General features: G+C 41.0%; 1 protein-coding gene across 1 annotated transcript in view; it reads right to left on the bottom strand.

Moving 5' to 3' along the window:
- Cadps (calcium-dependent secretion activator 1) overlaps positions 1-14754 on the bottom strand; it is a 121217-nt gene that overhangs the window by 59505 nt on the left and 46958 nt on the right. The window contains 2 exon segments of the mRNA XM_068296871.1: positions 14274-14480; positions 14540-14715. Coding sequence (XP_068152972.1) covers positions 14274-14480; positions 14540-14715 — 383 coding nt within the window.

The following is a 14754-nucleotide window of genomic DNA, read 5'->3' as shown; positions in this document are numbered from 1 at the left end:
TCTCTAAAGGATGTAGAAGGCAGCGTTTATGGTTTTTTTTTTTTGGTACTAATAGCCCTGATGTTAATCAATGGATTACGGAAATCGAAGAATGCGCTCTTACTGTCGGTTGGTATCAACTTCAACTTCGTGTACGCCAAACAATTGTAAGGTGGTGCTACCAAATTGTTTGTTCGTAGTAAGCTTTTTATTCGAAATTGAAATACGTTACAGGAACTTGTAATTAAAGAATTCGGAATTAGGGTCAGCTGAAATACACCGTAAATTGAGTAAGAAGCAGCAGACAAAGAACGAAATGTTACAGGAATTTCTTTATGCCTTGATGGAATTTGCAAAACCAATAGGTTTGGAAGATGAGAGTGTCATTAAATATTTCGTCCATGGTAGGATAGTCGTACAAATAAAGCTTTACTCTACCAAGCTAAAAACATAAGACAGTTGAAATTTAAGATGCTTATCAGAAGATGCGTAGTTGAGAGAGGAGCGGAAGGCATAAGGAAATGTTTTAAATGTCGAGATGCATTTCGTATAAAAAAGGATTGTCCCAAAAATGTATTTAAATGCTTTAAATGCAATTAATACGGACAAAAAACGTCACAGTGCACTACCAGGGTTCTAGTGAAACAAGAATCGACTAATTTGATACAGACAGAGAACGTATCCGAACTATAAGGTACATATGTTTTCTTCTTATGGGGTAGAATTGAAACCTGTGGTGCATTCAAAAGACACTTTTGAAGGATCATGCGATCAAAAGTGAGTGTCATAAGTAATAGAATTGTTGCGAAATTACGTATTGGTCAACCAAAATATCTCCAGAAGCGTCTAATGGGAATTGGTGAGGTTCAAATCATAACTCTTGGAAGTGTTACAGTCCCAGGCGAAGGTGAAATCATAACTCTTGGAAGTGTTACAGTCCCAGTTAAAATAGACGGAATGGATATGCGCATTGATTTTCCTAGAAATTTGGAATACGCATAGTGTCGAAGAAGAATGGGGAAAAAATGGGAAATTGAGCGATAACTTTTCAAACGGATTGCGTCCTAGAAAAATTGAGAGGAGCAATGATTTTTAATACAGTCATTCTATCGAATGGATATTTTCATTTGCCGGTGGATGAGCACTCACAGAAGTACACATTTTTCGTGATTTAAAATGGGAAGTATGAGTTCAACTATTCGTATTGAAGTTTTTTTTAACTGATTAAGTGACGCATAGGCTAAAAAAAGCCACAACTGGCGGATGACCGGTCAAAGGTAGTGAGAAAGTTAGTGGAAAATAAGGGGTATAAAGATTACTATATTTCCAACCAGATTTTGTCACTAACTAAACGGGTATACAAACTAAATTTGATGTCTCTAGCTGTTATACTTTTTAAGAAAAATAGTTTTATGTGATTCCTTGGGGCGTAAGGGGGCGTGGCCGAAATTCCAATTAACTCTATATATGTACATAATACATACCAAATTTGGTGGCTCTAGCTCTTATAGTCTCCGAGATCTGCGTGTTCATACGGACGGACGGACAGACGGACATGGCTAGATCGACTCGGCTGTTCATCCTGATCAAGAATATATATACTTTATAGGGTCGGAGAAGCTTCCTTCTGCCTATTACATACATTTTGGCGACTTTAATATACCATTTCACCCTATGGGTGTATGGTATAAAAATAAGATTTATCGAGTGGTAGCGAACTGTGTCGCGTGTATTTTGGTAAATCCTAAGGCCGGTAAACAAGAGGGGTATTTGATTGCAATAGATAAAGGCGATAGACCGTTAGTCACATACCATGTAGATCACGTAGGGCCAATGGAAATGGAAAAACCATGTAATCATATTTCGGTTACCGTTGACGGTTTCTCAAAATATAATTGGTTATATTCAACTCACAGTATAGGGGCTAAAGGGTGATTAATTTGTGCTGTGCACTCTGATGGTCCATTTAGAATAATTTCATATAGGGAAGATGCGTTCATCGCTCACTCATTTAAAGATTATTCTGATTGGAATAACACACAGCATTTGTTGAGCACTACAGAAGATAAAATTTTAAAAAACTAGCACGTTGTCCCTCGCAAGTAAACTAAAAATTTACACAGCTATCGTGGTACCAACATTCACATAAGCCCTTTCTATTTGGGGCTCTGCAGCTACATTTACTGTCAAAAAGTTTCCGATAGGGGTAGTGGTTTCCCTTCATCAGAATTCAAGGCGTTCTTAGATAATCAGGGTGTGCAACTTGAGTATCGCTATGAAATCTACTAAAATGATAGTATAGGATATAAAACCTCAGATCCCATAATTTGAATCTGATCGAATAAATAGAATATAAGTCAGCTGTGTTCAAACGCATTGCACTACAGGTTGTACAATCGTTTTTGGAGCATTTAATTCAAAAATCTATGTTTAACATTAATTTTTACTCTCATTGCACTGCATGAAGTAAGTTGTGATTAAGGCCAATTATGGCCTTGTGGACCGCTTTGTAAAATACGTTCATACTCATATTTTGCATGTTTCTACTCCGATTTCAATAAAATTTGGTAGAAATTGTTAAGATTGAAAGGTCTTTGATTGCGATAGTCCAAAAAACACAGGAGGAAATCGGTTTTTTCTTAATTGTAGAGGCGGAAGTGGGCGTGGCTAAAAATGAAAAAATGTATACTCTGCACGCATACTAAGCCAGTATACATACTAAATTTGGTGACTTTAGCTTTGTTAGTTTTTGATAAAATCAGTTTTGTTTAATTGCGGGGGCGGAAGTGGGCGTGGCAAAACTTTTAAATAGCCAATATCTGCGCATCTTTTAAGCTAGTCTGCATACCAAATTTTATATCTCTAGCTGTTATACTTTTTAAGAAAAATAGTTTTATGTGATTCCTGGTGCCGTAAGGGGGCGTGGCCGAAATTCCAATTAACTCTATACATTTACATAATACACGAGTATACATACCAAATTTGGTGGCTCTTACAGTCTCCGAGATCTGCGTGTTCATACAGACGGACGGACAGACGGACATGGCTAGATCGACTCAACTGTTGATCCTGATCAAGAATATATATACTTCATAGGGTGGTAGAAGCTTCCTTCTGCCTGTTACATACATTTTGGCGACTTTAATATACCATTTCACCCTATGGGTGTATGGTATAAAAAATTATAAAAATGTTCTTGAAGTTGATCAATATCATTATCAGCATAAAAAATAAAGACACTTGAAGCAAGCTACTGCAAGCAACTGCAAGCTACTGCTACTAGCGTAATAGACGCGCAGATATTGACTATTTAAAAATTTTTCCACGCCTACTTCCGCCCCCGCAAATCAAACAAAACTGATATTATCAAAAACTAACAGAGCTAAAAACACCAAATTTAGTATGTATGTACACTGCATTGGTATTCGCGCAGAGTATATATATTTTCATATTTTGCCACGCCCACTTCCGCCTCTATAATTTAGAAAAAAACCCGATTCCCTCCTGCAGTTTTTTGACTATCGCAATCAAATTCGGCAGTCTAATTAATCTTATCTATTTCTACCAAACTACCAAATCGGACTAGAAACATGCAAAATATGCGTATGAACGTATTTTACTAAGCGGTCCACAAGGCCAGAACTGACCGTTGGCTGGTGGCGGCGCACAGTTGGGCCTCTGCTCGGATAGCGTTGCAAAAATACGTTTTTTCATGATCGCGTTTGGCAAAAATTATATATGCAATCGATAGGAAATACTTCAGAGATTATGAATCCGAAAAATTTTTTAAATCGGTTGAGATTTATGGGTGCTAGAGGCGCCCAAAGTTGAGACATTTTTAGTGAAAAGGAAAAAATGATAATTTTTAAAAAAAATCGCAACTTTAAAACTGAATATTGGGCGATTTCAACAATCGATCTTGGATTTTTTGGTTTTATCTGAAAAGTATGTTCTTTATTAATAGCATGTTTCATAAATTTTAATAATTACTTAAATAGTTATTGAATTAGAAGCGTTTAAAAAATGAACTAAATATTGGCATTTTTTGAACTTTGATGGAATAAAACTAGCAAGACTCAACTAGTATCACTACCGGACTATATACACTAGGTAGGTGAAATATTTACCTATCAGATGTATATAGTCCCAATATGCGGAGACCTGCGACAGCGATGCGTAAGCCATAAAACTAAGGCAACCTCGCCTAAAAAATGCGCTGCAGGTTTAAGGAAGAAGAAGAGCGCATGCGTATTGGCCTGTAGCTTCTTTGTATTTAAATGATAACATTGCGTAATGCTGTTTTGCAAATACTACCTTACATATATGCCTTTCTACAATGATAAATTGCTAATTACCTGCTTTGGAAAAAATGACAAGACTTATTATTGACAAGACTTGTTATTTAAGTTGATGAAAAGTTTGTCCTATTTGTGGGTTGGTCGTTTTTATTTCCGTTTACCTAATTGGATGTAAATATTAAGTTGTTTACCTAATTAATACAAAAAGGGTAATACCGAAACACGAATGATGGAAATCTTTCAAGGAGATTTTTTGAAAATGATGAAGTGACATCTTTTATAACAGGGGTTAGTCAAGAGATCATTAAACGGTTGGCTGTTATCTTAAATGTTATAAATTGCAAGGAAATGGTAAATGGTGAAAAATTTGCCGAATATACTTCAAAGACTGCTCATCTTTTGACTGAATTGTATCCGCAAAAAAAACTTACCCCAACGGTACATAGGATTTTGGCTCACAGAAAGGATTTAATAGAATATCAGTGTTTACCACTTGGAGAGCTATCCGAAGAAGCACAGGAATGTAAAAACAAGGACTACAAAAGGTTCAGATACACTAATACATTAAAAACTTATCGTGTTAGACAAAATGAAGACCTTTTTAACATGCTAGCAGCCTCTTCGGACCCACTTATTGCATCACTGAGACACGTGCGATCACGAAAGGATTTGGAAAATAGCAACTATAGTCCCGAAATGTTGAGTTTATTAGATACTGATGTAAATATTGAAAATTATTTTGAAGAAAATCAGAAATCAATAGCAAATTTTCAAAATTAACCTAAAAAAAATTACAAAAAAATTTTTTTTTCTTTTTGTAATTATGTTAAAAAATCAAATTAAAACATTAAAAAATGTTACATAGTCGTCTAAAACAATGAAAAATTCCATTTGTGATTGAAAAAAATCGGGTTTCGATCCATTTTTAAAGGAAAAACATACTTGGAAATATTTTCTGACTTTGACCTTGAATATTACAGCACCACGAACACCCAGCACTTTTGACAAACATTCATTTTGAAGCTTAAGGTATTCTTTATCATATGCTTTTTAAATTTTTGAAATCGATTTATTGGTTTAAACGCTATGATTTTTGCAATGCTAAATGCCAGAAGGCCCCACTGTGCGGCGCTAGAGTACTCGTGTGTTTGTAGAGTGAGCGAGATAGCAAATAGTATAAAGCATGTAAAAACAATTTAATAGAGATACATTTGGTTTTCGAAATTTGAAATATTTGTTTCACCTGGTGTATGGTATACCCAAGTCGACGAGACGACTTACTTACTTCATTTAATTCAGTGTATGCAACAATTAAGGTGTTATGGTCTGAATAGGGATTCCAAGGAGAAGGAAAATAACCCAATCTTCATTCCTCGAATTCAAAATATGAACTCATTTTATTAACAAAAGTATGTAGTTTATATGGGGAATCTTAGGCTCTAGGAGGTAACAATTGTCCTTAAAATATTTTATTCTAATGAGACTCAAACCGACGATTTCGGGGGTTGAAAATTATTATTATTTTGGGCACAATGTCGGCCACTTGACGGATGGCTGGATGCCGTTGTGATCTTTTTGGTTAGTTTAGAATCACAAGTGTTTTTCTGCTCTGTGGATTTCAAGCAATAACTTACTAGGCTGGCTGCAGTGCTGTCGATTAATATTGACTGTAACTCGTGTTCATTTATCCGATCTGATTGAAATTTCGGAATCTGAATTTTTATATCCAAGACTATCACATAAGTAAATTTCGTAGAGATACTCCAATTTTTGCATTTATTTTTTTTCTAGAACTAGTTGATACAGTGGTCCGATCCTGACAATTTTTATAACGCTGCCGGCAGCAGAGCCGACTTATATTGACTGTAACTTGTGTTGTATTATCCGATCGGATTGAAATTTCTTACGGTTTGATTTCGTTACGACACTAACGATGGTTAGTGGTTACGGTTTAATCCGTCTAACCACCTGTTCATAACGTGCGAAAATTAACTTCGTTCCAAAATAGATATTAAGTTATTTAAATATAAATTTACTGAATAAAAAATAATCCATGTTAAATGAAGTAAGTAAATCGTCTCGCGGACTTCGGTACACCATGCATGCATATGTGAGCAAATATTTAAAATTTCGAACACCAAATGTATTTCTATTAAATTCGTTTTACATGCCTCATAGCATATGCTGACTCGCTCACAGCATACGAGCACTCTAACGCCGCCACTAGCCTACGGCCAACTCCGCTCTAATGGACCGCCTAGTAAAACTCGTTTATACGTATGTACATTTTCTATGTTTCTAGTTCGATTTTAATTAAAATTTGTTAGATATTGGATAGTCAAAAAATTGCGACAGGACAGGCTTTTTCTAGATTATGAGGCGAAAGTGGGCGTGGCAAAAATTTAAAATAAAATTAATCTGCGCGCATACTAAGCAAATCTTTATACCAAATTTGGTGGTTCTAGTTTTGATAGTTTTCGCTATTAATTTGAAATATTTTTCGGTGTGCGGAGATGGGCGCATCTGATGTCTCTAGCTAGTAAGTCTTTGGGATAATCCGTTTTATCTAATTCGCATGGGCGTGGCAAAAATTTGAACTAAATTTGAACACCGAAGGTATAACAGGGGTCTAAGTGACTCTAGCTCTTATAGTCCTCAAGATCATGATTGGGATGCCCAAAGAGTTATATTTATATTCTCATCAACTACAACGCACAACATAAGCGATGACATATTAAATAAAAGAAAGTTGCCTTCAAAAATAAAGATATTCGCTGGACAGAGTTCCAAACGGTGATATCATAGATACTGTTTAAGTAACGAAATAAGTTTTCGTAGCCAACAAAATAAGTTTAATATTTGAAAAGTACCAGAGGTCAGATTGGAATCCAACCATGAAACACATTGCTGATATTATAGGTACACTAAAAGCCTGCGAAAGCGGTATGGCGTTTTGTTTACTGTTTAACATCTATAGAAATACATGTGGAAATCGCATACTCTCCAACTATAGACTCGTGCATTTTGTTTAGCCTCAAAAAGCGCTTCAAGAGAACTGACAATAGCGCTAGAGTAAATAAATAAACGCGGAGAATGGATAAAAAAAGAGAGTCGAATGGAAATTTATACTAGTTTATACATACTAGCAAAATTCACAAAATTTTGGAGGCTACTGGGAAAGGATGGGATTGGATGCTTTAAAAGAGAATCCGTTGCAAGTAATCCCACTGCTGCAAACTGTAAAAAAGGTTTAATAGGATGCGGCGAACCTACGAATTTGTTGTCGAACTATTGCCAAATTTTTTTTTTTTTTATGATAATATTTTTTTTTTTGTGTTGTCTCCGCTTTAGACAGCTTTGACAAATTTGAGCTTTATAAATTAAGTCAATGTTATCGAGCAATCGGTGTTGGTCGTCTGTCCAAAAGATGCAGACGCTTTAGCCTACGCCTGGAGGTGTTGACGGCCAAATCATTGGTGTGAAACTCATAACAGCGCCGGGTCACGATCTTATCGATGGAAGACTGCTTAAGGCACTACTTGACAAAGCTATAGACTTTCTTGAGGTCCTATGCAATGCTACATTTCATATTCGACACTTTCCAGCTGTCTGGAAGCTTGCTGTAATTGCAATGATTCCTAAACCTGGCAAACCTGAGGACGAAATTGGTTACTTCCAGCCAATTAGCCTGCTGCCTGTGCTCTCCAAAGTTTCCGAAAGAATACTTCTTTCTTTCTTCTGGCACACCTGGGTAGCCATGAAGCTATCTCGAATCACCAATTTGGCTTCAGGAGTCAGCATGGTACGACTGCCAGCATTGCCACATATTTGGACGTCACGATAGACAGAAGATTAAATTGAAAAACATCTTCAAAAAACGATAAGCAAATGTACCAGAAAACTCAAAATTCTGGACTGGATGCTCAGAGGGTCTAGCAAGTAAAGTAAAAATTTACACAGCTATCGTGGTACCAACATTCACATTAGCCCTTTCTATTTGGAGCTCTGCAGCTACATCCACTGTCAAAAAGGTCCAAGCTATGCAGAATAAAGCGCTTCGTCGCATTACAGGAGCAGAATGGTACGTGCGAAACCTAGTTCTCCACCAAGACCCGAGCCTACCTACTTGCTTTTGCTAGACACTAAACATTTAACGTTATAGCTCGTAAATGACTGCTGACAGATTCGTGATGTCACAAAATAAGTGTTGTTCAATGAGACTTTGAAAAAAAATTTCGATAGCTTGGTTAATGTAATAACTCAAGGAGCAGTTTTTTATACCATACACCCATAGGATGAAATGGTATATTTAAGTCGCCAAAATGTATGTAACAGGCAGAAGGAAGCTTGTCCGACCCTATAAAGTATATATATTCTTTATCAGGATCAACAGCCGAGTCGATCTAGCCATGTCCGTCTGTCCGTCCATCAGTCCGTCTGTATGAACACGCAGATCTCGGAGACATTAAGAGCTAGAGCCACCAAATTTAGTATGTATACTCGTGTAGTATGCAAATATATAGAGTTGATTGGAATTTTGGACACGCCCCCAGGAATCACATAAAACTGTTTTTCTTAAAAAGTATAATAGCTAGAGACATCAAATTTGGTTTGTTAGCGCGCAGAAATTATCTTTTCAAACTTTTTGCCACACCCCCTTTCGCCCCCGGAATTTACATAAAACTTATTTTCTTAAAAACTATGATAGCTACCGACATTAAATTTGGTATGCAGACTAGCTTAATAGACGCGCAGATATTGGCTATTTAAAGATTTTGCCACGCCCACTTTCGCCCCCGCAAATTAAACAAAATTTATTTTCTCGAAAACTAACAAAGCTAAAGTCACTAAATTTAGTATGTACACTGGCTTAGTATGCGCGCAGAGTATACTGTAGTTTTTTTGACCATCGCATTCAAATTCGGCAGACTAATTAATATTATCTACTTCTACCAAACTACCAAATTTTATTGAAATTGAAAATTGATTAGAAACATGCAAAATATGCGTATGAACGTATATTACTAAGCGGTTCACAAGGCCAGAATTGGCCGTTGGCTAGTGCCGGCGCTAGAGTGCTCGTGTGTTTGTAGAGTAAGCGAGATAGCACATAGTATGAAGCAGGTAGAAACAAAAACAATTTATGTAGGCAAGCAATCAGAGCCCGCTTGGCAAACGGTGGCGGCGAGACCAGCGAAAAAGGCGATACCCAAGAAGCGTCCACCGGCTATTTTGGTCCAGGGAAAGGACAACATTTCATACAGTGAAATAGTAAAGCTGGTTACTAGGAGCCATGACGAGAAGCTCATTGCTGTGGGCGACTGCGTTCGGACGGTAAGACGGACCGCGAAGGGAGACCTGCTGCTCGAACTAAATCCATCTGGCGCCGAAATAGTCGACCAGCTGAGACAGGACATAGGAGTGGCGCTAGCCGGACAGGTAGAGGCGCGCGCACTGTCAAACCTCACCAGGATAGATGTGCTGGATATGGACGGCGAAACCACGAGGGATGAGATAGTTCGCGCGTTAACAGAGCAACTGAGCGTGCAAATCGAAGACACGCATATTAAAAGTCTGCGCCCAGCCCATAACGGCTGTCAAAGGGCAATCTTATGCGTCCCGTCAGCAGTGGCCGAGATCATCTTGAAGGCCGGTACCCTCAAGATAGGATTTTCTGTGTGCCGCATCCGCAAAAACACATCGGCGGTCAGATGTTATAGGTGTCTGACGTTCGGCCACGTAGCAGCTCGCTCTTCGGACCCGGTGGACAGGACAAATTGGTGCTTAAGGTGTGGAGGCAAGGACCATAAAGCGAAGGGTTGCAGAAATGGGTATAATTGCTGCCTATGCGATGCCCGAGGCATAGCCAACAGAGCGCATGTAGCCGGCAGCCAGCGTTGCCCATCGGCTTCCAAGAGCGGACCAAATGCGCTGTTTTTCCGGACGCAGCATGATTAGATTCTTACAGCTAAATCTAAATCACTGCGATGCAGCCCAGGACCTTCTGCTGCAGACTCTAGTGGAACAGAAGAGCGACGTGGCCCTTGTTAGCGAACCATACAGGATAAAACCCAGCAGGAACAGCGTGTGCAGCGGATCAAGCAAGGCCGCCATCATCGTCTGCAGCACTCACATCCCACCCCTGACGAAAGTGAAAGCTGCGAGGCGACGCCCGTTTGCACACACCCTGCCTTTTCGTCGGTGATTTCAACGCCTGGGCAGTTGATTGGGGCAGCACCTACACCAACTCAAGGGGAAGAGCGGTTCTGGAAGCGTTCGCCCAACTGGACATAACCCTGCTAAACAGTGGCGGTAGAAATACCTTCAACCGCGCGGGCTATGGTTCGGTGATAGACCTGACGTTCGTCAGTAGCTCACTGTGCCGAAACGCGACCTGGGAAGTCGGCAACTTCTACACCGCCAGTGATCACGAGGCCATACTGACCGTTCTCGGCTCCAGAGAAATCCTGCCTGTGCCAATCCCGCAAGAGAAATCGTACAAAACCAGCAGCTTAAGAGAGAGCCTCTTCAAAAGCTCTATAAACGAAGCTACAATTCAGGTGGACAGCGCTGAAAATATGGCAAATTGCTTGGCTAGCTCAGTCCTCTCGGCATGCGACGCCAGCATGAACATAAGAAGGACCTACGCAGGCCCCCACCGCCCGGTCTTCTGGTGGAATGAGGCGATCTCCGGAGAGCGGCAATCCTGCTTCGCTGCAAGGCGGCGGTATCAGCGTGCCAGAAAGAGCGGCGACCCGTCTTGGCCCATCCTGACGGAAACTTTCTGCTCGGCTAGGAAGTCACTCAAGAAGGCAATCCACTCGAGCAAGCGGAGTTGTTTCCTTGACCTATGCGACTCGGCGGAAAATGACCCATGGGGCAGGGCATACAAAATCGTGATCAAGCGCATTTATGCCTCGAAGCAGCGACCACCAACGGATCCAGAAATGCTTAAAGACATCGTGGCAGGACTGTTCCCGACGGATCAGCATCAATCTCCCCTTCGCAGTGGAGCCTATTGAGCGGGAGGAGATACGCGCGTCAGCAAAGAGGCTGAAAAACGGCAAAGCACCCGGCCCAGACGGAATCCCAAACTCCGCCATAAAACTTGCGATGACAGAGAGACCAGAATTATTTACCGAAGTCTACACCCAGTGCCTGCGAGAGGGCTCTTTCCCTGCAAGGTGGAAGCTCCAGAAATTGGTGCTTCTCCCGAAGCCTGGCAAGCCTCCAAGCGACGTGTCTGCCTACAGGCCGATATACCTTACACTTTGGGCAAGGTTTTAGAGTCTATCGTATGCTAAAGGCTGCAGCAGGGGATTCAGGATGGTGGCGGACTCTCTACGAACCAATTCGGTTTCCGGAAGGCCCTGTCCACCACAGACGCAATAGCCAGGGTTGTAGACACGACCTCGCAGGCGATCAAGGGCTCGAGGTGGAAAGGCGGCACGAAGAAATACTGCCTCGTCGTCACGCTAGACGTGAAAAATGCTTTCAACACGGCGGACTGGGGGCGTATTCTGGATGCCCTTCAGTCGTTCAGCGTTCCTGCCTACCTGCGCGTCATCGTGTGGAGCTACTGGCGAATCGTACAATGTTTCGGCTGGAGTACCCACAAGGCTCTGTCCTAGGCCCAACATTATGGAATGCCATGTACGACGGCGTCTTGAGGCTGGCTGTGCCTGCTGGTTGCCAACTCATAGGATACGCAGACGATGTGGCCCTCATAGTGGTGAGTAAGACCATCAGACAGGCCGAAGATGGGGCGAACTCTGCAATAGCGACCATCATGCGTTGGATGAGCTCCGTGGGCCTGAGCCTGGCAGCACAAAAAACCGAAGCGGTGCTGATTAGTAGCCGAAAGATCGTAGAGACCGCCACAATCCTAATCGACGGAAACACGGTGCAATCAAAGCGTGCAATTCGCTACCTCGGAGTATGGATCGACACCCGCCTCTGCTTTAGGGAGCACTTGGCGTATGTAAGCGAAAAGGCAGCCGCGAGCGTTCGTGCCCTCTCAAGGATCATGCCGAACACGAGGGGCCCCAAGCAGGAGTCCAGGAAGCTGCTAATGATAGTCTGCAGGTCGATCATCTTATACGCGGTGGATCGTCGCACAGGCTAAGCGCGCTGCGAATCTGCTCGGGTTTTCGCACAATATCTGACGATCGCCGGAGTGGTGCCTATCGACCTACACGCAAAGGAGACGGAATTTATATCTGCTACAGAGCGTGGAACTTTGGCCAGGCGCCGCGCGCGATCGGACGCTAGAGACGCAAGCATAAACCTATGGCAGGCTAGATGGGATGCGTCGGACAATGGCAGGAGGACCCACAGATTAATCCCGAACATAAGGAAGTGGACAGAGAGGACTCATGGTACGGTAAATTTCTACCTGACCCAGTTCCTGAGCGACCATGGGTGTTTCCGACAGTACCTTCATCGTTTTGGGCACGATAGCTCTCAATGCTGTCCAATCTGCCCCGGCGAAATAGTGGACAACGGCAGGAGGGCTCTTGAACGGGAGGTAAACGTTGAAATATGCGCCGAAAATCTTGTGGATCTGATGGTGGCGAGAAAAAGCATGTGGGAGGCGGTGAACAGTTTCGCCGCGTCAACAATCCGCGAGCTGCGCTTAGCCGAGCGTGGCAGGGCTGGACCTGAAGCGGCATAGGAGGTAGCAGCTATCCTGCGAAGCAATTCCCTCGAGGAAGTACCGCAGGATCCCGGCCGCCACTGTTGCCAAAGCAGCGACTCTCCCATTTTTTCCTCCTTTTCTCTGTTACCCACCTTCTTCTTCCTTATATGTATTTATTTCTTTACCCTATCTTTCTGTTGTTAGCCCTTTCATCTCTGTTCTATTTTGTTGCTTAATTAATAAATAAATAAATGAATAAAAAAAAAAAAAAAAAGAAACAATAGACATACATTTGATTTTCGAAATTTAGAAAAATTTGTTTCACCTGGTGTATGGTATACCCGAGTCGACGAGTCGACTTACTTCATTTTTTTTTGTTTGCTCTGGTCATTCCCTGACTTTTTTTCACTTTAATGAAAATTTATAGTCTTTTGAGCATGTACATATGTATGTACATATGTATGTATGTGTGTATGTAAAATTACCACTTGCCTTGACTTTTTCGGTCAATCGTACTCTTAATAACTCTGTATTTCTGTGCGAGCGTCGCTCTTTTCGGTCGGTAAAGTGCTCAACCGAAAACCGAAAAAAAAAAATATCAAAGCAAAATTTGGCTATGCCAAAGTTTATATACCCTTGCAGTCCTTGTCAATAATAATTTTAAATGTTCACAATTTTTCTTCTACAAGTTAATACACAAACAAAACATTATTAGTCTTTTTACTACAATTTGTTCTTCTTCCACCATTCCTTAAGCAAAGCAACGCACGCATGCACTGTTGATGAAGAATGACGTAGTAGGCAGCAGGCCTCGCTTCCGGCAGAGCTGGGAGCAGAGCCGATTTATGTTGACTGTAACTTGTGTTCTATTTATCCGAACAGATTCAAACTTAAATTCAATATTATCACATACATATGTAGCGTATTCTTAGCGATACTCCAACTTCTTCATCTACTTTTCGTATAGAACTATATGATATAGTGGTCCACAGAAAAAAAAAAGAAAATTCAACCCGATAGCTTTTGAGACGGCTGAGTAAAACGCATACGCACGAACGGACAGGCGGACATGGCTATATCGACTCAGCTTTTCATCAAGAATATACATATTTACTTTACTTTACTTTTTACGGAAACGTCTCCTTCTGTGCGTTACAAACGTATGACCAATTTTCTAATACCCTCTGCAAGGGTTTAAGAACAAGGTATGCTGCTTAGACCGAAATCGATTGTGCTCGATTTTTTCAGTTATTCACGTGAGCAAAGCGTAGGGAAAAACTGTAAACAGTTATTTGGGAGCTACTTTAAAAACATAAATTGAGATAGTGTAACTGACTTCTTACGCGCGGCAAACTTACCTCCTTGAATTTTTGACATGGCAGAGTTTTTGTCCTGTGTGATGGGTGGCGTAGGCTTATGCAATTGCCCAGTTGCCCTGTACATGGCCATTACCCAAAGACTACATTCGTTTTCATCATCACAGGCAAATGAAATGCTATCTCCCTCGCGCACGGCGTTGAAGAAAAACCGCCCGCCGTTAAGGTCAATGCCGAACATAAGATTAGCTAAATAATTTATCATCAAATTAAATTTTCTACCGAAATTATAGGTTAGAGATTATTACCGCTTGCCGCCTCAATATAGTCTACTGTATACCCATCTAGTTGCATCATCTCAGACGGCTCGGATTTTTTCTCCTTGTAACTGCACATTGCAAACGTGTATTGGGAAACTTGAACGAGGACAAAATAACGCCGCTTCCATTTTTTCCACACCGATTTTCCAATAGCATATAGATGACTAAAGCAGTCGTGGTAGTTGCATAATATTTTTTAATTT

The sequence above is a fragment of the Drosophila tropicalis genome, unplaced genomic scaffold (genome assembly GCF_018151085.1).
Source record: "Drosophila tropicalis isolate 14030-0801.00 unplaced genomic scaffold, ASM1815108v1 contig_859, whole genome shotgun sequence".
Taxonomy (NCBI): Eukaryota; Metazoa; Arthropoda; class Insecta; order Diptera; family Drosophilidae; genus Drosophila; species Drosophila tropicalis.
The sequence above is the reverse complement of the archived record's forward strand: the minus strand, read 5'-3'. Positions and strand labels throughout refer to the sequence as shown.